The sequence below is a fragment of the Microplitis demolitor genome, chromosome 7 (assembly GCF_026212275.2).
Source record: "Microplitis demolitor isolate Queensland-Clemson2020A chromosome 7, iyMicDemo2.1a, whole genome shotgun sequence".
In the NCBI taxonomy this organism is placed as follows: domain Eukaryota; kingdom Metazoa; phylum Arthropoda; class Insecta; order Hymenoptera; family Braconidae; genus Microplitis; species Microplitis demolitor.
Genome location: NC_068551.1, coordinates 18,648,874 through 18,676,220, shown reverse-complemented (window position 1 = coordinate 18,676,220; position 27,347 = coordinate 18,648,874). Strand labels below are relative to the sequence as shown.

At 27.8% G+C, this 27,347-nt stretch overlaps 2 protein-coding genes across 5 annotated transcripts in view; both read right to left on the bottom strand.

Moving 5' to 3' along the window:
• Window positions 1–6,930, bottom strand: part of LOC103574172 (putative transcription factor capicua) — a 32,623-nt gene extending 25,693 nt beyond the window's left edge. The window contains exon 1 of the mRNA XM_053740338.1: window positions 6,510–6,930. The gene's annotated coding sequence lies outside the window, so the exon portion shown is untranslated. The remainder of the gene's footprint in view (window positions 1–6,509) is intronic.
• A 4,659-nt stretch (window positions 6,931–11,589) lies between these two features.
• On the bottom strand, window positions 11,590–27,339 carry LOC103574171 (histone-lysine N-methyltransferase trithorax). Of its 4 annotated transcripts, none has more exons than XM_053740832.1 (6): window positions 25,928–27,339; window positions 25,559–25,846; window positions 21,789–24,434; window positions 14,549–21,598; window positions 13,664–13,810; window positions 11,590–13,575 (listed from the first exon to the last, which is right to left on the bottom strand). In XM_053740832.1, exons 2-6 carry the CDS (start codon window positions 25,721–25,723, stop codon window positions 13,402–13,404), a joined length of 10,182 nt encoding a protein of 3,393 aa, XP_053596807.1. In that variant the 5' UTR covers window positions 25,724–25,846; window positions 25,928–27,339; the 3' UTR covers window positions 11,590–13,401. The 4 variants fall into 4 exon arrangements, with proteins under 4 accessions (XP_053596807.1, XP_053596806.1, XP_053596804.1 ...); XM_053740831.1 differs by having other exon boundaries at window positions 25,559–25,860; window positions 25,945–27,339; XM_053740829.1 differs by having other exon boundaries at window positions 25,945–27,339.
• Window positions 27,340–27,347: the final 8 nt, after the last annotated feature.

Sequence of the window (27,347 nt, the reverse complement as noted above, 5' to 3'; positions counted from 1 at the left end):
TTTTTTAAAATGTATATATTTTTTATAATTTATTGTTTTGAAAAAAATGAAAAAATTATTAGACGTATAAAATTTTCTTGGGCTGAGTAAAAATTTTTTTGAGCCGAGAAATCCTTATTTTCTGTGTATATATAACTTCTATATATATATATTTGTAAAAAGTATTGTTATTTTAAATATGTAAAGATATTTGTTATGTAAATGAAATATTTAAAATATCTGTATGAATGGAATAAGCACACGAAATAATGTTGCCGAGGGCGAAATTACTTTGTCAAGAGTTTCCGCGAACATTGTAAGCCTATTAATGACGACAAAATTCTCTAATTATAAGTTTATTTAATAAACTCTCATTATATAGAGTGGGATTAATTAAAATAATTAAATAATTATTTTATTATTTGTTAGTAGTTTCCTAATGAGTTGGCTTATGGTTACGCACTTGTTATAAATTACATATATATATGACTACATGTGCGAACTGAACACACATGTGTTAGGAAAAGGGTTCATGACAATAAATGACTGGATGTATTTTTAAAACTCAAAAATTGACAAAGGGTTGACGCTCTCCGTTGTTCTCTTTCATTTTTACATTAATATTAATTTTTAAATAATTTAAACTGTATAAATATACATTTTTTGTAATTATCCAAATATTTAATGTTGAAAAAAAATGAATTATAATTTTAAAAAAAGTTAAATAAAGCTTTATATTTAAATTAAAATTTTATATATCTTTTTTTATTCATAAAAAAAAGTATCGAACAATGGAATTTAAATAATTGTACAGTATAATAAATTGGGAGTGTATTCGGAGTGATTACAGATTTATTTAAATCCAAATTCACTCCGTCACTCGGAGTTCCGGAGTTTGAGAAAAAATCACTCCGCATATAGAGTAAAGGGGGAGTTTTTTTTCAGTGGAGTGATTTTGGAGAACTAGATTTAATTTAAATCCCCATTCAATCCGATTCAGAGTTTCAATATTAAAATAAACTTCCCTTCGGAGTAAATTTTACACTGAAGGGATTAAATAAAAACATAGTAACTCCCATTCACTCCGGATTTAATTCCTGAAAATTTTTTACAGTGTATCAAAAATAGTTAGCGAATTTTTTTTTTTGTTATCATCAAATTGATAATTTAATAATTTAAATATAATATATTAATAATGTTTATTAAATTGATGATAATTGAATAAAATCTGCATATGTCAAGTGATTATTTTCATTTTTATCATGCGCAGACACTCAACGGTTAAAATAACATTTGACGTTTGAAATTTATCAAATCGATCGATTAAAAGACCTCGTCGTTGGTTGTCGTAGTCGTCGGCATTGTAAGAATAAATACTCAACGCCAAATACATAAAAAGTAATTCATATATATATATATATATGCATGTATGTACATATGTACACATATTATTATTATCATCGAATAAAATAAAAATAATAAATAATAAATGAAATTTACTTAGTGAGAATTGTAAATAATGACCATAACTATTATATAAACATAGTTTATAAAAATATGTATATAAAATGATTTAATATTAAATAAAAATGAATAAATATATGAAATAAAATAAATAAAGATAAGCTGTCATTTTGATAAATCAACTATCTGAATATCTTATTGAATATTATCCTTCTTTTTCATATAACATAACTCTCTATAAATATATAATTGTATATATATTTTCTATTAAAATACATATAAATTAATATCGACATTCCAATTAATAAATCCGTTAAATCTTTAATGTAGAAACCGAATAAAGTTTTATAGTAAAAAAAAAACCATAGTTTAAATAATTTTTATAATAAAATAATATACTACACTTTTAAATATATGTATTTATAAACACGCAAACGGTAACAATAAATATATATACTTATTAACTATCATAATTAATACTTTGTCACGTATTTTTATTATTACTATCGCTGGTATTTTTTTAAACAATTAATTACACAGAGTAAGATTTAAATAAAATGTTACATTTATACTTTTGAAATATAAATTGTATAATAAGTAATAGAACGGTTCGATTGGATAGATTTTTAAAAAAATAATTAAACTTTAATTGGTTTATTAAATAATATATTGACCTATTTAGAAAGACGAAAATATAATATACGTATTTATTAAACGTTCCCGTAGTCTCCAGACGGTCATTAAATAATTACCGAGTGATAGATAAATTATTTAAAAAATAATTTATTTATTATTCAAGTCTATATAATTTAATTTTTTATTTATACAGATTGAATAATTTTTATAATAATCATTTAAATTCATATTTATAGTTAACAATGAAACCCCGGGAATTTTAATATGATAAATAGGGTAGTAGGTCATCGAACTTTATCATAATAGTAATGATCGATTAACAATATATCATGAAAGTATATATATATATATATATATACATATGTACATATAAAATGTAAATCATATTATTAAGTCATATTTAATAGTACAAAGTGCAAAAGGTCTTAGGACTAAACTGAGTTCGAGTGCACTCGCAAACTATTGTCATGAGATACTTTCAGGTGGTCGTTCAATGATAGTCAAATTCAAAAGTATTTTGAATTTGACTATCGGCAAAAATTTTCGTCTGAACCTGAACTGAAAGATCTGTAACACATAAAAATAATTTACGTACGTAGACACGATGTTATCAAACAGTATATATATTCACTGCGGCTGCGTGCGTGAATATATTTTTTGTAGACAATTAACTATTTTTTGAAAACGAGATAGTCAATAATTAAGGTTTTTTTTTTTTACGGTTCAAAAATCCGGTTTCTGTTACGTATTAAATTTTTATAAAATTTCTTTGATACTTTCTTGTTTTATTCTAAAAAACTTGTGCGTGAATTTATACTTTTCATACACACAAAAAAAAAAAAGATTTCTTGGCGCAATAAATATTTTGAATTATGAAATAAAAGGCAAATTTTTTCTTGTCCCAATAAAATTTTTGTTGTCTATTTATAGTGTAAAAAATTTCTTGAGGCAATTACAATTTTTTCGCGCCAATAAAACCCTTTTTATGTGTAAGAGCCCGTGGTATAATTTCAAAATTGTGACATAATTTCTCTAAAAATTTAGGTGGTCAATTTTAATTTAAATAAAATGACATTATTCGTGATTAATTAAATTACAAAATAAAGAGAAGTTTTACTTTTGTTTAAAATAAAAAAATCAATTAATAATAATAATAATAAATTTGAAAACTAATTGACACTAGATGGCAATTAAAAACAATAAAACCGATAGAAATCTAATATTATTTTTGTATTAATAAAACTATTGATTATTTTTTGACGAGACAATCGTCTCTGATTTGTCGATACAAATTTACTATTTTTACGCACGAGACAATAAACTGTAATATATATGTATATGTATATATATGTTATCATTTGATCAACGTCGAGAAAACAATAATAATGATCAGATATTTAAGTTTTTTATATCAGGAATAAGGTATAAAATTATTTTTCTATCAAAGTAATTAATGATGATCCTAATTAATTTAATGTTACTAACTACTAAGTATAATAATTAACTAATTAAAAATTAGTTTTAACGACAGTAATAACAAAAAAATAAGTATTAGTCATAACGATAAAAATAAATATCTTTTTATGGCACTTAAATTTTTTAATCTCCAAATAATTTTAAGAAACAAAAACTGTAATCAGTATTTGTTTCATTGTCCACTCGTTGTAAGTTTAATTACACATTTTTTGAAGTTTATATTAATTTAATGAACTACTTGGTCTAACAACAACAGTATCATCCTATTGATTAATGAAATAAAAAAAAAAAATACGTTAATCTCCCCAAGAATATTTTATTATTTTCCAACAATTGTTGAGTTTATAAAAAATATGAATGATGCAATTGTGTAAAAATTTGATGCCAACAATAGCAAATAAAAAATTTATCAGATGGTATTAAATTAATATTTAAATGAATTTAAAAAATATTATATTAATTTTAAAAATATATATCTATACATGTGTATAAATATGTTATGAAGTGCGCGGTTAGCAACAAATTTTATCAGGATCGGAGCAACTGGCATGTGCGACAGCGACAAGTAAACCGAGGGAAAAAGCCTCAGCCTATTACCATTTCATTTTTCTCTTTCTATCCTCTTTCTGCGTAATCCCTCCGCCTTCTCATGACCCCAATAATTAGTTTCATTAATTTTTTATTTGCTCCTATCCACATTTAATAAATTTTATATTTAATTGTATTACTGAAAAAAAATTTTTTTTTTTTTTTCATATATATACATACACATATATATTTAACTTGTTAATAAAGATTTAATATGCAAATACTCTGCATCATCATTATATAGAACTTGATATTACCGCGATAAAGTGACACTTGACAGTTAAATCTAATATCTGTATTATTATAAAATAATATCGAATTGTAATAATATATATACGTAAATTATAAATTATATTTTATAATTAGACATACATACAATGTGGATTAACTTTACTGCAATTAATATAACATGATATAATAATGTACAACTGAATAAATCGTTACGGTCCTGAATTTGAGGGATTGCAACCTGAGTAACTCCATTGCACTTGTATCATATATATATTTGTATATGTATATGTATAATAATACAATACGAGTACATATTAAGGAGAGTTATATAGAGTAGTGAGTAGTGTTGATGATATTTCAGTATATATCCAACACACGTCGTCCGGTGACCCGTGTGTGCAGCGAAAGTTCTTTTGTTTCACCATAAAAAAAAAATAATAAATAATAATCAAGATATTTCATGCACTCTTGTGTGTATTATCTACTCCTGTGCATTTATATTATGAGTTTTATGTTTACTATTGAGCTACGTTATGAAATTAATTGTTGTAACACAACTATAGTCTCTAGTAATTATAAATTATTTTTAATTCCATGTTTATTTGCAATGCAATTTTATTTGTTGTTACTAATGCAATAAATAAAGAGATGGAATAATTGTAAAAAATTATCCTGAAATTAACAATTTTCGGATTTTGTCAACAATTTAATTAAAAAAAAAAATAAATAAAAATATGCACATGTAGAAAATTAAAAAAACTATGGGTGCAATTTTTTAAAATATTTTTTTTTTTTTATAATTTATCGTTTTAAAAAAAATCAAAAAATTCGTAGACGATAATTCAGTATCACATAAAAAATTTTTTTTTAAATGATTGAAAAAATAAAAAGTTTTTTTGTTAATGGTTTCAAGTAACATAGAAATTCCATCGTTTTTTCACTTGGCTGCATCGTGCAGAGCTAAAAATAAAATATTTATCAAAAAAGACAGCATCATACATATATATGTATATATTGTAATGTCAAACAGGTTTGTATTTTATCCGAATCACATACCATTCAAGTATGGATAATCAGGTGTCAATGACACGTCTTCGTTGTATCATTACTAAAGATCTTGAGTTATTAATATAATTATATGAATAATTTAATAATATTGTTATTAATTAATTATTGATTAATAATAATTATTGGTGTATTATGAGTATATAGAGCTTTATGAAAAGTGTATTGAAGTGCGAGAAGTAGTAATTGAATGAACGCGAACGTGAACGCGGTTGCTAGGCAGTAAGCGGAGTAAGCGGTAGGCACGCGACGACAAGCGCGGACTGCAATCATTCACTTTGATATCTTTACATAAAAATATATATACATATATATGTAAATCTTTATTTTTTTAAAATATGTATTTATACTAATACTTAAATAGTTTATAAGAGTTAAAAACAAAAAATATATATGTATATATAATATATTTTGTTGATGAGTAATGTAGCAGACATCAGACAATTTTTAAATTTAAAATAAATAATTATTAAAATAAAATTTATCAACAATGCAAATATTAATTAAAAAATTTTCTGAGGGCGCATTTTTAAAAATTTTTATTAATTTAAATTTGTCTGATGTCCACTAAATTTACGTTGATATTTTTTTGTAGTAAAATTATTATTAAATGCCGGCTGATAATACGTAATAATGGCCTGGACAAATAAATATTAATTTTAGCATACGTAACATGTTCTAACTGCATATTACATACAAATAGTTGTTACATATATACATATATGTATAACTTTACAGTTTGTATATAATAGATATTCGTAGTAGATAAATGATTGAAAATTTAAATTTACTTTTAATAGGACATTCGTTCCGGGATTTTTATACCTGCTCAAAGTGATATTAAAATCTTCTTTATACATATATTTATATATGTATTGTATATGCGAATGTATATGTAATGATGTATAATAATGTGGGTATTCTTTGCACAAAGGCGCAGGCGTTTCAAAATATATGTATATATAATCCTGTAGGTATATATTACTGCCATTGTATGGTTTAAATTGTACGGGTTGTACCTGAAAGTAAAGTAAGAGTAAGAGAGATAAAATAATCATTTTTTGACGTACCAAAAACACGTGGCGCTGGTGTCGGTGTGTCGTCACAAGGATTTGCTGTATCCACCGTCACATCACTGATAATAATCACCCGCGTATTTAATTCTTCTTTTTCTTTTTTACACTTTATATTCTTATGATTTTTAATTGCGCTTAGATATTTTTTTGCCAGACTTTATTAATATATGATAATTATGTTGGTTTTAAAATAAAGTATTGGTTATGTATTTAGTAATGGTATATGTTACTCATTATTAATATATATATTTATGTATGTACATATATAAATTTATAATAAACTGGATATTATTATTTTCAGTTGATGGTTTAATTTTAAGTTTAATTAAATGGATGAAAGAGCGTTCAGACGCGAATACTTAACGCCATTTACAGAAACGCAACGATGCGCAACTCATACCGCCATCGTAAATACTAACGCACGTTATGAAGATTTTAGTTTTTTATTAGAAGGTAATTCTCCTGATATTTTTTTTATTCCCTACCTATAGTCTTACACTATACATATATGTATATAATAATACACGGTATATTACAATGTATGACCTATCCCAATTATAGTTCATGTCCTTGACTATTTAATTTAAATGATAAATTACATTTTTTTGGCGCCTAATTTTAAAATAAATTTTTATTTAATTCAAACTTATGGTTAAAAATTTTTTTAGCGCTTAATTTTAAAAAAATTTAATTTAATTCAAACTTTTGGGTAAAAAAATTTATCTTTGAATTTATCACCAGAGAAATTTCGAATTATGAATTAATAAAGTTCAAAAATTTACTTAAAAAAAAACAATAATAATAATAATAATAATAATAATAATAATAATAAATAAATAAATAATGAATTAAAATAAATTATGTTAAATATTTAGTTGAAATTCAAATTAGTCAACACTACAGCGGGAGGATGTTAATACAATGACTCATACATTTAATGTTTAAAAATCATTACCCTCGTTTGTTTATTATTCTTATTGTTACTATTATAAATAAAATTTATTCATATGAAAGCTCATTGCACTTGATTTATCGACAGTCTGATTGACTGGTCAGTCTCGCGTAATCATATCACGGCTATTTCCACGCGAGACGAATTCGTCGTAAATTATTATCGTATTATTTATATTTACAGTACATGAAAAAATGGACAAAAAAACATTTAGGAGACTCAATAACAATTTAACGTAAATAATAAATACAAATAAACGTTAATATTTGAAATGATTACTCACATAACTAATATTTTCTCGCCTCCGGTCGGAAAACGTCAACTTTCGTCCCGCTGTGCAAAACGAAGTTGCCGCTTTCCGCCTCCGTTGACGAGAAAAATAGTATACACACCACGGGAAGTAAATAAAAAGGCCTCAGATCACATGTTCAATTACATGTGATCTGAGACATTTCTTACTTTACTTACCTAGATGTGTAATATACTATTAATTACCGTAGATATTATTTTTAAAACCCGATAATTAGATTCAAAATGACATATTATACTAGTAGTAGTTATTTAATCCAGCCGTCGTCATTCTTATTAATTCTTACCGCACTAGTCATCACTGGGAATTGCTAATTTTTTTCAGGGAATCAATTGTTTTTATTTTGCGGTACAATAACAAATAGCAGTTGATAAGAATAAAGAATGGCTGATAACCCAATTAGCTAGTTGACCGTGGAAATTTAAGCGCACTGTGAAAAAATTAACAGCGTACAGTACGTTAATTATTATTTAATGTATGAACTAACAACTATCAACACGTGCCTGTTATTATGTACATGGTTTTTTTTCCATAATTTTTTTTTATTACACCATATGTAATGCAACCAGTAGCACCTATACAATCAATTGCGACATTACTATATTTATTATCATTATTCTTATGTATTTACTAGTACTATTACTAGTTTGTGGGAACAAAGGGAGTCATAAACCAGTGATAAGATTATTATACTAAAACTAATTACTGCTACCATAAAAATAACTAACGATTATTTCAAACATAAGCGAGTTTATCACCAAAGCAAAAGTTTTTTTTTCTATTTGTTTTATTTAGCTGATAATTATTTGAATATTTATGAGATTTCCCAATAAATAATTATAAGTTTTATTTTTAAAAATTAAAGTAATTAATTTTTTGAAACCACGTGTTTTTTTTTCAAGTCAAATACCCGAAAATTGTTATTAATTTTTTTATTCGATAGCAAAATTTATAGTTAGGAATTATATTATTAAATGTATGACAGTTGTATAGACGATTTGTTAATTGTAAGTAATTATAATAAAAGCAGTTATTGTATTCAATGTAAGTAATTTTTCTACGGCAAGTTTTCCGATAAAGTTACAAAGATCACTTGCACGAAAAAAATTAGCATTAGATTTATTATGTTTGTTAATGGATATATTTATTGGACATGTTTTGTATTTTATTAGATTTTTATTTGTTCAATTACAAATGCCGCTAATATGTCCTGTACTAATAATATCTATTGAAGTAATTAATTTACATAATTACAAAAAAAATCAATTAATTAAAAATAAAAAAAAAATAAAATGTGGATTCAAAAAATATAATTATTTGTAAATTAATTCTCCAAAGTTTTGTTATCAATTTTTTTTTTAAATACACATTAGCTCAAGCATCTTAGAAACAGTCTCGTCAATCGGTCATTAAAAAAATTTCTCACAGTAAATAGTTGACAATTTTTTTTTAAATTTTTTAAATTTTATTTATTAAATATTTCGCTCTCACACTCTCACTCTTTATTTTTTTTATAATTAAAAAAATTTATTATTTCACAAACTCGTCACTCTTATAATTGTTCATAATTGATCCAATAACTACATATTAATAGATAATAATAATAATTAATATGGTTATATTATAAATTTTGTAATCTCCTAAAAAATATCATCTAAAAAATATGTGGAGCTAAAGATTATTATGACTGATAATCACAGACAATTTCAATTTTTTTTTTAATCCTTCAAGAATTTCCAATTCGTTAAATATTTTATCTTATTTTTATTTTAAATATTTTTCTTTGTCTTAATTTTTATTATTATTTTCTTAAATACTCAAACATTTTACATTATATTCAAAATTTTCACAGTAGTTTATTACATTAAAAAATTATAATTAAGTCGACTATTATTAATTTATCGACTATTTATAATTTTAAATTCCTGATAAATCTTAAAATTTTTTTTTTTATTTTTTAAAAATTTTTCTTTATTTTTTTTTTTCATTTTTTTGTTTTTTAATTATTACTCTCCCTTTTATATATTTATATAATTCACACATTTAATTTAATCCTTATCTAGTTTTGATAAAAACTAAATTGGTGCTAAATGTGATCAAGTTACTAAAAGTGACTCATAGTGATTTAATGCTTTTTTTTTAAATATTTATTATTTTTCAATTAATAAAACTAATTTCAAACTTTCAAAATAATAAAAATAAAATAATAAAAAAAAACAATATTTAAAAAAAAAAAATGTGATAATACTAGATTTGTTTTTTTAATATTTTTATCTATTCACACTAATAATAATAATTAAAAACAAAAAAATAAACGAGTTAGTCTCATAAAAATGCACAATTTTTAATTATTTTATTTATAATCAATTAATTAAGCAGCATTAACTACAACCGGAACTGCGACTATTTATTTTTAGAAACCGGTAGAGCAAAAGCAATTATTATTTATCATAATTTTAATATATGTATACTATTATTGTAATTCTTTCCTGAATTCATTGTTTTGTCAGTAAAGATATAAAACAAAAATATTTAATTGCGTTAACTAATAGATTATAAAATTACATGATTAAATAAAAATAATAAAAAAAATTTTTAATGGCAAAATATAATGACAAATGTATAAAATATATATCTCATATGCAATTGCATACATTGTCAAGTATAAAAAACTAAAAAAAAAAATTACCGCGATGTCTAAAAATATATAAAACTGGGACTTATAAGTAAAAAATAATATTTTTCTTAATTGCATCAACTTAAATTATGCATTAATTTTTAATTAGTATCTCTCTTCATTTAATATTATTATTTACCTTAATTATTATTTTATAAATTAAAATTACTTTATAATTTATAAATATCAATAAAATATCTAACATTGCTATTATATTTCGTAAATTATTACCTTGCTTATTTTCTATTCGTTCATTTTCTCATTATCGTTTCATTTTTTTTTGTTTTACATAAGTAATTAATTAATTTTATTTAATCATATAATTATTTTATTTATATTAACATTAGTTCTTTCATATAACTTTTATACCTCATAACTATCGATAATTAAAACTAAAAATAATCAAATAAAATTACAAAAAAAACCTAAAAAAAAAAAATAATAAATGGCAATTTCTCGTGACCAGAACAAGTTTCCATTATTTTATTTTTTTTTATCATTTTGTTATCGTATTTTTTTTTAATTATTATTATTTTTTTATTAACCACTTTAAGACTTTTTACATCTCATCACCATACATATTTTGTACCAAACCAGGCCGATTAAAAATTTAAGTGCTCTTCGACATTTCATTTTATTTTTTTTTAAATTTTTTATTGCGTGCTCTAATAATGTTCCTGCCATCATTTATCTCTTATCTTAATTAATTTAATTTTTCTTAAATAATTTATAATTAATAGACTATTTTTTTATAATAATTTTCTCACAATTCATTAATTTATTTTTTTTCTCACACTCTTTTTCTATCTTTCATCAAGTGTTATTTGTAAATAAACACAACATAAATTCGCAGCTCGTCTAACACTAGGCCATTTTTTTTTTCTTTTATTACCATTTTTTATTTTTTATTTTATTTTTTTTTAATTAATGAAAAGTGCACTTAGCGGTGTCCATAGAGCACCAATAAATTGAAGGGACGTCTACCTCGGCAGATATTGATCATTATTATCATAAAGATATTACATTATTTATCTTAATACAATAATTACATGTAATTATTATTATCATTATTATTAATATCATTGTATGAGAAAGAAAAAATAATATTAGATAATTTAAAAATGATAATGCGAGATTTTACGTTTATTATTATTCCTAAAATCTATCATCACCGTGTTAAAGCGTAGACTTAACTACGAATTTAAGGCAAATCGCGATTACAATTTATTTCCCCATGGAAATTTATTGTATGTAATGAAACATATTTGTTTCAACTGTAATTACAAGTATTTACTTTAAAAATAATATTGATTTCATTACAATTGAAGGAACGGACGATTGAAGTATATATATTTATATATCTATATATAAATAGATATTTTTTTAAATAAATCTGTATTTATAAGAGCTAATGATTTACGGTTAAATAAAAGCACATGATTTTCGGGTCAATAAAAAAAAAAATAAAACCATAATAATACATGACTAAAGTGGAAGCACAATAATGCGTAATACTTTAAAATAATAAAAGATCAATTATTTATCAATTAAGCGAAGAAAAAGTATATAAAAAAAGTAAAGTATTAAAATGCCCACTTTACCTCGCGCTGTAATATTCTCTACACAGATTCTTTTTTTTTGTTAATTATATTGCAAATTTAATGCGTTATATCTTAATATATATTTATATAAGAAAGGCGAATATTGCTTTCTCCCTATTTTTTTTTGTCATCTGATTGAATTTAATTATTAATATTCTTAATCAATGTCTGCCAAAGTAGTTTATAAAACCAAATTTTATTTTCTCCCGCCTAAAATTTTTTTTTTCATTCATCTCTCTCATATTTTTTCTCTGATTATTGTATTTCTTGTATAAGCAATACTTATTTTTTATAAAGACGTAATTTAAATTATATAAAAAAAAAAAAGTATAAAGTTATTACATATTTTACAATAAAAATAATTCTATTAGCTCTGGCTAATAGCAGGCATGAAAAATAAAATATAAAACTAGTATCAATAATAAAATACACTGTACACTCTTATTATCTGGATATATCCCACATTATTTAAATCAATTGTCATTACTATTAATATTATAATTTTACTTAAATATTATTTAAAAGATAAACTTTTTTTTTTTTATTTTTTCTTTCTTTTTATTTTAATAATTATCGGAAGTCTAAAGTAATAGATACGATTAAAAATCCTAATAATTAATGGGATCATTGACTGCATTGGGTACTACAGATATTTTAGCAAGTGAATTAAATATAGTAAAAGTAAAAAAAGTATATACTAAACATGTCATGATTATATGAAAGGAAAAAAATAATTATCACTAATGCAGTACAGCACTAATCGTGATTCATTAAATGTAAAGCATTAACCGGATTATTAATCAATCATAGATATATATATTCATATAAATGTATGCGTAAGAAAAGCCCCAGTATGTAATGCTATTTAGTAGTAATAGTAATAATAGTAATACAAAATAAATGAATTATTTATCACGCAATGGCGAATATAATAAAATCGAGAGCATCAAAAGAAGCAATTATGCTTATAATTATTATTATAAATCTAATACGTATGTAAAAATTATAAATGAAAATTTAATATCGCTGTGATAATAATTATATATGTATATACTTCTTAGTATACTATCTATTTAATAATTATAATAAAATAAAAGCTGCGATCTATTAACAAATTAACCAAATAATTATTTTAGTAGGACGAATTGTAGTTGTGTATTTAAATAATATTTTTAAATATATACTTATCGAGGTTATTTTAATTATTTTGAACCGTCGAATCGTTAAAAGCTACTTTTTAATTGCTCGCTATTGCTCGAGACGTTGTTTGATAATACGTTAAGTTTTTTTTTTTTTTTTTTTTTTTTTTTGTTTTTTTTTTTTCACTTGTCTACTTAACGATAATTTTAATTGAGGTATTTACGACATTTTCGTGAGCCACAAGTACAAGGTATCTTAATTTCCTCAAATGGAAATTTGTAGTCGTATGTTAACTCTTCTCCTTGAGTAATACGTCTCAAGGCAAATATTAATATATGTTTCTTACCAAGTATATCAACGACTTTTGAATAACAGTTGGGCTGTAATATAATAATTAGTTATTTATTTATTTGAATTAAATAATGTTAGTAATTATTTTTAAGAATATTATTTATAATAATTAATTACCTCACAAGAATGATTTATAAATCTCGCGGCATTTCCTTTCATTGTTGCGTCGACAACTAAATGATCATCTATTTTAAACATATAGCAACCAATATGTTTACTGTCATAATATTTTTCACGTTTGTCAGTCAATGATGCGCGTATTACCTGCAATAAATAAATTTTAGAGCATTTTCAGACAATATCTTCCAGATTTTAAAAATATTCAACGACGAACTGTCATAGCGTACTAAAATTTAATTAATTAATTAAAAAAAAGTTAAAGCAATAATTTTAAAATAGACAACAATGTTTTTTGACATCGATAAGGCACCAAAATGTTGACAAATCGGTTTGAAATTTATGCCACGACACAAGTGACGACAAAAAGTACAAATAATTTTCAAATAAATCTTCTAAATGATTTTTAAATTTAAATTACTTTTTTGGAATAGAAAAAAAAACACAAATGTCCTATGAATTCTAAAACCAACAGCTGTATGTCTTATTTATGCAAACAGACTTGGCTTTGAGACAAAACAAATTTGTCGTCTTTTTAAAAGACATCTTTATGACATCTTAAAGTTGTTCTGTGCTATTACTACTTCAGACTCAGACAATGTCCCCTTTTTAAAAATATTCAATGACTTCTAACAGTCACAATTCTATTAAAATTTTATTAATGAACTATAATTTTAAATTTAATTACCAAATGTCATTTAATTCCTAATTGCTAACAACTAAGTAATTTTTTAAAATCTATACCTCAGTAATTGTAACCACGTTGTTTTTTTTTTTCAATTAATTAATAAAATTTTCATGTGGTTGACAGTTGACTTATTAAATATTTTTAAAAGGGGGTATCAAGTACCAATAAAATATAATTAAAAAAAAAAGTTTACGTACCTCGCCAGCATACTCGATAACCATTTCCCCAGCTTCGATATCTCTCAAACAAAACAATCCTCTGCCATGTATGTGAGAATGGTAAACACCAACAGATTCTTTAGAAGTTTCTTTGAGCATTCTAAATCTCATAGCCATCGGTAAATTAGTACTAGCAGCTCGTCTGACGTCCATTTCCGAGACCGCTAAAATTTTCGGTTGTTTACGATGTCGTGATGCCAGCCAACTAAACATATCATGAACTTTACGATCTTTAAATGGTTCAGCTCGTGCTGATCCATACTCAGATCCAGACAAAATGTCACTGTCAAATGATTTCGGTGGTTTTAAGTTATGATATCTAGGTTTATATTTAGTACATCTGTTAACACCAGCTAACTGTTCGACCAAATAAACCGTCGCATTGTTGTCTAAGCCTAAATTTTCTGTTAACGGATTGTGTGTAAGTGGTGGCAAATTGTGCGTCTTTCGCGCCGCTTGTACCGCCTGAAATACTGAGTCCCAGACCTCAGACATTGATGACGCCGTATGCGTAAAACCATCTTGTGACTTTATTTCGTACATTAATTTCGGTTCATTTTTTTTCGGAGTACTCAGATTATTTATGGTATTATTATTATTAATAATATTATTAGTAAGTGGATCAACTTTTGATTTTGATAAAAATCTTGACGTCTTAACAGAAGTTGCAGATAATTTTGGTTTTGATAAATTAGTAATTGAATCTTTTTCTTTATTACTGTCAATAATAATACGTGGGATTTCTTCTACTTTGTTGGCCTTCAGTGTAAATTTTTTAATTGGCAATAATTGCAATGACCCAATATGAGGAGTTTGTTTTGACGGCAATATTTCAACAGATGTTATTTTAGGTGGATTTTTAGTTGCAACAGCAACAGCAGCAGGAGCTGGAGCTGGAGCAGGAACTGGAGCTGCTGTTGTTGTTGATGTTGGTGTTTTTGTTTTAATATTGTGCGTTATTTTATAAGAACCATCTTGTAATTGTTTTTGTAATACTATTTTTAATGAGGCATTTTTTAATTTATCTCTATGATCATCATCAACTTTTACTTTTTCTTCACTATCAGACTCTTCTTTTTCATCATACTCATCATCAGTGTCATCGTCATCATCATCATCATTATCATCATTATCATCAATAATGATTTTTTGTTCATTTTTACCTTCAAAAACTTTAACATCTTCAATAATATTTTTATCTTCAATTAATTTTTCTTCAATTATTTTACTATCGATTATTTCTTCGCATTTTTTATCATCATACAATTTGTCATTAAATAAAATTTCATCGTCTATTAAATTGTCATCAGCAATAAGCGGCTTGTCACTAAAAAACTTATCTGCAAAATTTTTATCTAAAGTATCAGTTAAATCAATGGTCGATTTATCTAATGATTCAATAGGCTCAGATTCAATTGTAAATTTAATTTCTTTCGTTGGTTCTTCGATGTCACTAATATCCGGTTTTATCGTTTCAGGTTTAGGTACAACAGCTTGCATCGGCAGGACTCGATTCATCGGTCTCGTTGGTGCCACACTTGTTATTATTTTATTGTAATTATTGCTGGTGTTATTACTGATATTATTGATATTAAGTCCAGTTTGTGTTGAAGTTATTGAACTAGCATAATTACTTGACAATCCATTAACATAAATATCATTAACGTTATTAATAACATCACAACTATTTAATTTTTTAATAATATCACGCTGCGTGACGCAGTGATTTGATAGTGGCGATACTTTTGATGATAAACTTGACTTTATCATACTAGTATTTTCAGACACGTGTTTTGAGTCAAGATACGGTCTCGTGCTACTACTGACAGTGTGCTGTTCCACGTTATAGATTGGTTCAGAAATAAATTTCCACTGGCTGTAATTGGGCTGCGTGACGGCTTGTTGTGATACTGGACTTGGACGCACGGCAATACGCGGTATACTTTGATGATTTTGAATTGCCCGTGGTGCTGGTGCTGCTACTGGCGCTGATACTGATACTGATACTGCTGTTGACATTGATCTTGAAGACATGTCTATATAAGGTGCTACCGAATTAACAATTTCTGGTTCCTGAAGTCGTAATTTAGCTGTTACAGGTTCCGTGCTGATAATAGAACTTGATAAGCCATCAAAGTTTTGATCAGTTGATGGTGCTGGTGTAATATTTACAGACGTATGATTATTAAGTGCTGTTGGTATTGAATTATCAGTAGCTTGTGGATTCATAACAACGTAACTACCATGAATATTAGGTACAGTTGGTATACTTTGGATTGATTGGACTGTCGGTACATTTTGATTTTGTGCTGGTACAGTTTGTACAGGAACACTGGAAATTCCTTGAACTGCTTGAACTGTTGATACACTTGGTATTGTCTGTACATCGACAATTGGTTCCATTAATTTTGATGCTTGAAATACTTGAGTGGTTGTTTGATAACTGCTGGCTAATACTTGTGGCACTGCACCCGCAACAAATTGACTTGATGACATGACTGTATTACTGACGATTGTCTCTAGTCCGTAATACATTGGCTGGCTAGAGACAAACATACTGCCAGTAGAATCAGTAAACATTTCTAAAGTAGGAGTTGAACTTAAAACTAATTGTTCTGATGATATAACTCCGCATTGAATAGCATTTGGTTGCTGTTGAATTATCGTTCCTAAAACAGTTGGCTGAGGCTGTCCAATTTGTACACTTGGTAAGACAGAAATACCGCCATTGGAAAGTGCTAGAAGATTATCAGAAGCTGCATGAATATATGCACCAGGTACGAGTTGATTTGTTGATATAAATTGGGGCTTGTATGCTGCTTCTTGACCTCCAATTGTTGTGATGTATTGTAAATTTTGATCAGACTGTTGCTGAAGTGTATCAACATAAGCTGACATTATTCCTGAAGACGGTACTTGCTGGAGAATAACTGTTGGTGCTGCGGCTCTTGGTGCCTGCTGTAAATGAACCATCGGCGATGTATTTTGATGAATTGTCTGATAACGTATCGGCTCAAGATGATGCTGCTGACTTATTGTATTTTTAACATACTGAGGTTTTATCATTTTTGTTTTAGCTTTAACAACTCGCGGTTTTGGTTTTAATACTTTGTTATTACAGATAATTGTATGATTTTGCTGTTGTTGATTGATATGAGTTTCGTCAATATCTCTAATTACCACCGGAGTATCAACAGATTGAATAGTCTGTGATACATAAGGACTGACAACAGCTTGATGATGATTACTATCATTTGCCGACAATGTAATACTTGGTGATGTCTGTTCATGTGTCGGCGAATCTGTTATTTCAATTATTTTTATACTGCTATCCTGAGGTAATACTGTTGCTGATGAATTGGGTAATGTTGTAGTTGTTCTTGTATACTGAGTTTGAACTATAACTTCATTAGATGTCAATACTGTCTGATGAAGAGTCTCCACTGTCTCATGACTGTGAATTTGTGGTGTAATTAGAGCCTGGGCTATTGGTTCTATTTGCAGACCAGTGTGTGGTGACGGTACTGAAGCTTCAAGTGGTGAGGTTGCCTGTATATCTGGATAATCTGTTGACAATGTGCGGCCTTGTGATGGTGATGACAGTGTGACAAATTGCGGCGAAAATGAATCATCAAAAAAGGTGGACGATGAAGGCCCGCATTTGTGATCAATCGTCTCCGAGTCGCTGTCACTTGTCGTTACAATATCACAGTTAGACAAGTGCCTGTTGTAGCTGTCATGGGTTCGGTAAGTGCACTGACAACGTTTACAAGTTACTGGACCATCTTCAATAGTATGAGGAACATATATTATGGTATCCATTGGATTGCTGTGACTCTCGTCATCACTTGAAATGTCATCTGCGCCATCCAGCTGTGGTATTTTAAGACTCTCCTCGGAATCAGTGTCCGATAAATTGTCTTGTTCATTGACAATTATTTTATAACCGTCGGAATTTAATTTTTCTTCAACGTCATACTCTGGGGAACTGCATTCACTTGCACTACTTGGATCTGCTGGGCCGTCAACTTGAAGCATTAGCGGTTGTTGTCTTGTGTGCCAAAGCAGGCGTTTGTGATCTTTGTTGTCTTCTCTTGTAGGCATCATACGTCGATTTATTCCTGGATCTTCAATGCAATATTTAAATTCTCTTACTGATTCGTTTATTGTAGGAGATGTCGTTCGCCCGACAGTAACCATAATACTTTCAGGTATACGTAATTCATGAAACATTGAATTTTTTTCGGCAGAATCAACGACAAAACTGTTAACTTCACCGGTTATTGCTGTTGATGGTCGTGATAATTTTCTTCGTTTAACTGTTGGTCCATAAGTACCATCTAATTTACAACTCCAAGTTAAACTACAAGATCTCTGATGATGTCGTCTTTGATTACCAACTACCAATGCATTACCACCAATAACTTCTGATTTAGAACGTTTTAATTCTTTACCACCAAATTTTTGTGATTTAGAATTTAATAAATCATCCATAAATTCTTGAACGCTGCTTTTAGCTTCAAGATGTAACCATATGTCATTTTGCTCAGCTATATCTGAGATACAGGGAGAATCTTTGGTTAATTTATTATCACCAGACAATTTAATCATCTCATCATCAACATCTGAAGACAACATTTCATCTTTAAGTATATCGTTACCAAATATACCATCATTTCTTAGATCCATTGCTAAAAAATCTTCATAAGACATCTTAGGAAAAATATCTTGCATTGAGATTCCATCCAAGAGATCGTGGGGCAAATCTTTAAAAATTACATCTGTTATTTCCGGTGGCAATAGATCAGTATTATTTTGTTCAGCAAGATTGTCATCCATCTCACGATTATAAACAGAATCAATTAATGAATCAAGTGTTTGCTTGACTATTAAATTATCTATTTTTTGACGTTCTTCAGCCTCTTGTTCTTTCGAATGATCTATCGTCACATTGTGATCCAAGTCTAAATTAATATCTGTCGTACATGTTTTTATATATGTACGTATATAATACCTGACGATTTTCATAGGGTTTTTAGTGGACCAATAGAGCCTCGAGCACTTGTAATTAGTGGGTATTAATTTGTCTGCAGTATCGGAAAATTCAGGAACGATCGTACCCAAACAGTCGACCATAAGAGAGCCAATCATCACTTTAACTTTATCAGGTTCAACGAATTTTTTCTTCTTTCTCTCAATCTCAACGTAAACAAGCCTCTTTAAACTAAAATTATCTTCATCATTTTGATTTTTGTTAATACAATTTGATAAATGTAATGAGCAATAAATTGTCTTGTCATCATTTAATCCCAGCCCAGCATTTCTTGCACATGGATAATGAAACGTATTGCCGCAATTTTTAGCACAGCAGCCAACACTTGCACCTTTTTTGCCGCACTCGCCGCATCTGATCATACGTCCACGTGAAATAGCGCTGTGGACATTTTGCAATGACCCGTCAATCTCCTCAAATACTTCATTAGACCAGAGAGCGCAATTAGCATGGACCCATTCATTCTGTCCACAATACAGCAGTCGGCCTTCACGATTTTCTTTACCATCTCCTGTAGCTTTGCAAAGAGCACAGAGTCTCGTGTCTTCCAACTGAACTTCACTGTAAATATTTCCCGTTCTCATAGTGATAGCTTTTGATGCTTTGACAACTTCCTCTTTCCACGTTTCTAAAATAGAATCATTTAATTTAGATACCGATGAATCACCATCACCATCAATGTCAGTTGAAGAAGATGACAATTCATCGTCATAAGAATTAACTTTAGCTTGATTGGGATCAAACCATGGAAATATTTCCTGTAGAGATCTATGATAAAGTATTGTGAGATCTTGTTTACCAGCTCTATTAACAACATGGTCCATATCACAGTGAAATTGAAAAAGAGATTGATATTCGTTGTTATTTACTTTACGTTTTACGGACATAAGACTTGGCGATGGTTTCATTAAAATATTTTCATCTAAACACATACACTCACGTGTCGTACTTGAATTATAGTTTGTATTTAATGACTGATGATTATTAGACTCACTATTGCTACTAGAATCATTACCATCTTTGACAATACAATTTTTAACCCGTACAGAGCATTCTTTAAGATGGAATTTCTGTTTGAGTTTTCTTAAACCTCTGCGTGGAACTTCTTGTTGCTGTTGCTGTTGTTCGTCAACTTCAAAATCAAACCGACTTAGAGGATCAATTTTATTATCACCATTGTTTGAATATTTATCATAATTATTATCTTCAGACTCATTATTATCAGTTACTGTTAATTCTTTATAATTATTAAGCTTACTAGTGTTATTATCAGCGTCAGAAAAATCTAATAATTTTCTTACACTGACAATTGGCTTACACAGGCACTCTTTTCTTGGACTCCAATTGAGGGCATTACAGACCTTACGATTTTTACTCAATGATTTTAGCACAGCAACAAAACCAGATTTTAATTCTTTGTCAATGGCACTGCGCCATGAGGTTGAATTTTGATTTGGTGAACATTGACTGCATGTAAATTCAATTGAATCTGGTAAATAACTTAGTACTTGATAAAATTCATCGGACAAACCTTCACACTGGGCATGGACCCAACATGAACACTCGTTACATTCCATCATTTTAGTATTGAAATCATTTTCGTTGTAACAACGCTGACATAGCGGACAATAATTCCCGCGTTGACGTAATTTAAAACACATTGAACATAGAGGTAAATTACCAACGTAAACATTGACACCTTCGCTACCGCAGCTTTTACATTTAACGCAATTTTGACAGATATAAGGCCGATCTGGGCTGTACAGTCTGGCATTGACACCCGACTTTGATAGACACGAATGATGAAAAGATTGGCGGCAACGTATACACGATAATTTTGGCCCGGTTCTTAGAGAGCATGTTTGACAGATTGTACAGCGTGGACAGCACCAGTCTGGTTGGACGCAGGCATTCCACTCGCTGGGTTCAAGACAGAATGCATGGTAGGGTTCGCAACAACACTGACAGTGAATTAACTGCAATTAAAAATAATTATTATATTAATTAACTGTAAATAAAAAATGGTATGTTATGTGACAAGGGATGAAACAAAACGATTGCAGACCAGGGTGAAGGTTGACATCGCCCGCAGTCTGAAATCGTCTTTCATCCAGAGTTACAGACTAGATTTTTCATTATTACCTTTAAAAAAATAATAATACTTACAGATTCTTTTCCAGCACTACCGCAAAGAAAACAAATAGCTGGAATAGGAAAAATTTCCGATGCTATCAGAGCAAAACCTTTAGCACCAACTTCCGTTGGGTCATACTGCTCCCAAAAATCGATAGATATTTCATGAATTTTATTTTTTGTCAACTTAGCAAGTGCACGTACGCTGTGATTACTCGACACCAAATTATTTGATTGGATTTTATTTTTTTTGACATAAGACATTTGTACGATACTATTATTTGTCGAATTGGCATTATTTTCTCGATTACTTTTCGATACTTTTTCCCTGGTATCTGGCCTTTTTTCTTCGTCCTTAATTTTAGCGCTCACCAGACTCTTGCTACTGACATCAGACTCATCTTTTTCATCTGCTGAAGGAAAAGTCGCTATTGGCTGACCAAGTGCAACACTAGCACTACGGCAGACATGTTTAACCCGTGGGCCTTTGAGATCAACCCTCTGTCGAAGTGACTGAGTAGACTGGCCGACAGTAGGCGACGAGCAGGCTGACGGGGGTGACAATACAAGTGGACTTTTTATTTTCTTACGTATCTTTATCCTCGTATCTTTTTTTCTTTTTTTACTCAATGACATAGATATCGGATAATCAACTTTGTTAAATTTATTTGTCAATAATCCTTGACCACTTTGATACCCAACCTTCCTCTCCTGTATTCCTGTCCAACTTATTGCTGACTTGAATAGATTTTTTTCCAAACTGTCTTCAGCTGGCCAATTTATTTTAGTTGAAACATTTTTTTGACCACAAATTACTTCATTGCTGTCCTGATTAATGGACCCCAATGACATCAAAGGATCTCTGAGTAAAGGCGGAAGTAAAGTATTCAATCCTGCTTTAATAGACGTAGGTATATTGTAGCATTTCAGACACATTTTAAGCCAACAAGCTGGACAACGCGCTTTATAAGCACATCTCATTAAATTCCACTGTTGACTGCGTACAACTGGAGGCACTAAACACAGACCATCACCTTTGTGACACTGCAATACAGGAAGTGACGTATTGGTAGACTTAGCGCAAGCTTGATGCTTTATTATCTTACTGATAAATTTACGACACGATTCACAACTGTAGATACCAAATTTACGTGCTTGCTTAACAAAACGATAAAAACGTACTGCACCACATACTCCACATTTAACTGTACCAGTTAAACTTGAATTAATACTTCCATTGTTATTACTATTATTATTACTAATATTATTACTACTACTATGACTATGTTGGTGATGTTGCTGATGATGGTGCTGATGTTGGATATTTGTAACTGAAAATGGACCTTCAGTACCTCCTGGATTTTTATTCTCAAGCTTTAATCTCGCTTTACGTAATATCACTTTGCCACCGTCTAATTTCATACCCGTCCACTCGGACTGTTCATCTTCACTGTTGTGATTACTCTCACTTGTACTTTCTGATAATGAACTGTCAGATTCAAATGCATCAAGTGGATTTTCACTGGCAATATCATAATTACTAACAGTATCCTCCATACAATCATTGTTGTCATCAGAAGATGAGGATGATGATGAAATAATTGAATTAATGAAATCAATTTTTTTATTATCTCGTATACTATTTTCATTATTTACTGATAATAAATTATCAGAATCAATAGCAGTTTCACTGGGTATCCTCAATCGTGTTTTAACTCTGGAAGACTCAACATTTGGAGTATTCAAATTAGGAAGAACTTTTAAAAGTAATGATTCATTAGAACTTGATTCTGATGATTTATTTATTGATGTCGAATTAATATTATCATTTATTTTATGTTTTACTTTTGTTTTACTCATTAAACCCGATTTTTTTACCTGACTTCCATTTCTTTTAAATCTAGTGTCTTCCTTACCTTTCACAGATTTATAATTTTTTAATGATTTCGATGAGTTTGAATTATTTTTATATTGCTTCAATTTAGATTTAACATTACGATTATTTTTATTCGACGCCTTGGCTTTCTTCGACTGTTTGCCATCGTCATTATCATTGCTAGGACTCTGTTCTAATTCCTCAATAAATCTTTTATTTGGCTTGATAACACGCGATGAATGTGCACTGCGCATTGGAAGGACGAATTTTTTAATAGCATTAGATTTATCACTAGACTGAATTGTAATGTTACGATTATTCGACGAAATGTTGTACTTAGCCCTTTGTAGTAAACGTTTTGCTGTACTATTACGGAGCTGTCGTGTGCGTTGATGACGATCCAATATATTATTAACGGCTTTCAGTATCGGTGTACGTACAACACGTTTAAATTTAACAACCCCTTTACCAACTTTTGATTTATTGCCACTCTTTAATTTTTTTTCATCATCATTATTAATATTTTTATTAACATTTACCGTTTCTTTAACAATATTATTATTACTTGTACTTTCCGATAAATTACTATTATTGTGATCGTTGTTTTTTAATTGATTATTATCATTTTCCAATGGTTTTAATAATAAATTTTCTGTTGATGATTCGTTTGTTTTTATTTTATCATTTGAATTTAATTGTTTATTTACTTTTTTGTCATTATCGGTATCTTGCTTTGTTGTTTTTATATATGATACTGATAATTTAGCTTCTTTACTGCTAAAACCATGGAATGGACGACGTTCCTAAAAATAAAATATATTATTATTAATTATTTATTTAATTATCATTTCATTTAAAAGTATTTCGAATAATTTCTGCACAAAAAAAAAAAGAATTATTTGGAGCGAGAAAAAAATTAGACGCGAAATTTTTTTTAGTCCTAATAAGATTTTTTTTTTATTTCATGATCCTGAAGTTGACGGACAATCAAGAATTTTCGGTTTTTTTTTTTTTTTTTTTTTTTTTTTCAACAAATCAATTTAAAAAAAAAAAAAAAAAAAAAAAAAAATGCACATGTAGAAAATTCAAAAAACTATAGGTGCAATTTTTTCAAATATTTTATTTTTTTATAATTTGTTTTAAAAAAAAATTCAAAAAATTATTAGATGTCAACTAACTTCAGTATCATATTATTTTATAATAAAAATTTTTCTTGTGCAAATTTTAATAATTTTTATAAACAAAGTATTTAATATTAAAATAATAAATCAAATAGATAGGTTATGGTGCTATTTAAATTTAAATACCATAAAACCATTTAAAAATAAACATTATTATCTTTAAGTAATCCAAAGACCAAAGCAAAAGAACAAATACGATAAATCTACTGTCAAAATATATGATAAAACACACGCACTATGGTGTCTGTTAGCTTGGCTTCATACCATAAAAAATAAAGCCTCAATGACATCACCCGTTGTCATCAAAATAAACCCAATATATATATAAAATAAAATACTACTTTGAATCACAAACTCCAAAATTGTTTTTTAAAAACTTCCCGCTTCAAAAATCTACATGTGATTCTCAGTTATTTATACATAAAAAGTAAATTAATTATACTCATAATAATAACAACAAAAAATCAATTATAATTTCAAGTCGCAATCAAATCGGCGCCTTGTGTGCGCGTCTCTATCGGCGGATCACAACAACAAAGTGTCTGCGTCGTTTAATAAAACAAAAAATCATAAAATAAAATAATATAATGATATATCTATATATATGTATATCACAACCCTGTAATATAAAATTACATGCAACACTAAACCCATAACAAATTTATCAAGTAAAAATAAAAACACCAAAATTTGTTTTATTCTCAACAAAAAAAAAAGCGAAAAAAAAACTGCAAATAAATTCATACTTTCTCATTATCGCCAAATGTTTCATTGAACAGTGAAAGTCCATAGTAAATGTTTTCAGCAACGGTTACGGAATCACTTTGAGTTGTTTCTGGCCGCCCGAGAACCTTGATTCGTTTTCTGGTTACCGTTTTCGGCGGCTTGCCTGGAAACTTCGATCTTCCCATGTTTTTTAGCCGCCCTCGGGTTAATTCTTCAACGCTCAATAATAAACATCTTCATGTTTTATAATTTCACACCACCTTCCTACTAAATCACTTTTTTTTCCTCATTACAAGTAATATTTATCTCTGCAATATATAATCTATAATATACATTTATATTTATATTTAAATATTCAAATCCTATAAATATTTTATTTTATACTTCACTTTATTTTTATTATTACCAATAAATTATAATTATCATTATCCATCTATATATACACTTATATAGATATATTCATATATAATTTATCTTAACCTTTGCACAACACACAATTTACGTTAAATATAACAACACCAAGGTAAAGAAGAATTAAGAAGGCGCGCATACACCGCTAAGTCTTAACTTGTAGTATGTTAACTAACCAACCAACTCACTTTACTTACAGTACATACTACACACTTACTACACTCTTTTTTTATACATACATATATACATATATCTATATATACATATATATAATATATCTTTAATACTATATCTGAGTTATGTAGTGTAGTTTTTTTTTATTAGTGTAGTATATCTGATAGTTGCACTTCTTGTTATTATATATATTATAGATATATATATTTTTATATATTTTATTAAACTTTTATTATTATTATTATTATTATAGTATTAGCAGTACCACCGACACTACAACAATAAACGACGACAAACCATCGCCGCCACTACCATTACTACCGCCAACCACCACTATTTTAAAATTAAATATATACGAAGTACATGTATATTTAGTATAATACTACCACTAAGTGATAAAGCTACTGGACTCGTCGATTTGTTATATATACATATGTAAACACATGCTTATACCTATTTATTTTTATATACATGTAGATAAATGCGTTTTAATACAATCGGTTAAATCCGCCAGGGTTCGGGAGAAGCTTTTGAGACCGAGAAAGAACGGCCGCGAAATATACGCGCGTACTTGTCAAAAACTATATATATATATATACATACGTATATACATGTATGGATGATGGATGAATGTATGTAATGTCTACAGTATTATATGTAATTATTAGTAAGTAGATTTGATAAAATTAAATTTAAAATTTTATTATTATTTGAATTTTATTGATGACTAGATCACTGTCACAAATTTATTATTTAAATTATGGGATTAATTTGTTTATTGTTTATTTTTTTATTTTATTATTTTTAAGTATATTTATTTATGTATGTTTGTATTATGGTTATTGATATTTAACTGTAGTATAGAGTTAGATAAAGTAGGGTGATTAAGGCGCTTGTGTACAATTTGTGTCGATGCGGTGTCAAACGTCATCATTTTCACCTGATAGCTGCTATAATGTATGTGTTTAGATGTATGTATGTATATATATAAGTAAATATATATTTGTTGAGTGTATTAACGTGTGAGTATGCGTAGATTTGTTATTTATTTATGTGTAATGAAATTGATACTCAATCAGCGCCATCGTGATACGATAGAGTCATTTTATCGTGTGTTCATTCATAATATGGTAATCATAAGAAAATAATAATAAATTATTACGTTGATTTTATTTATTAATTTATTTAATGAATGAAATTGTTTTTTTTTATTATTATTTTTAT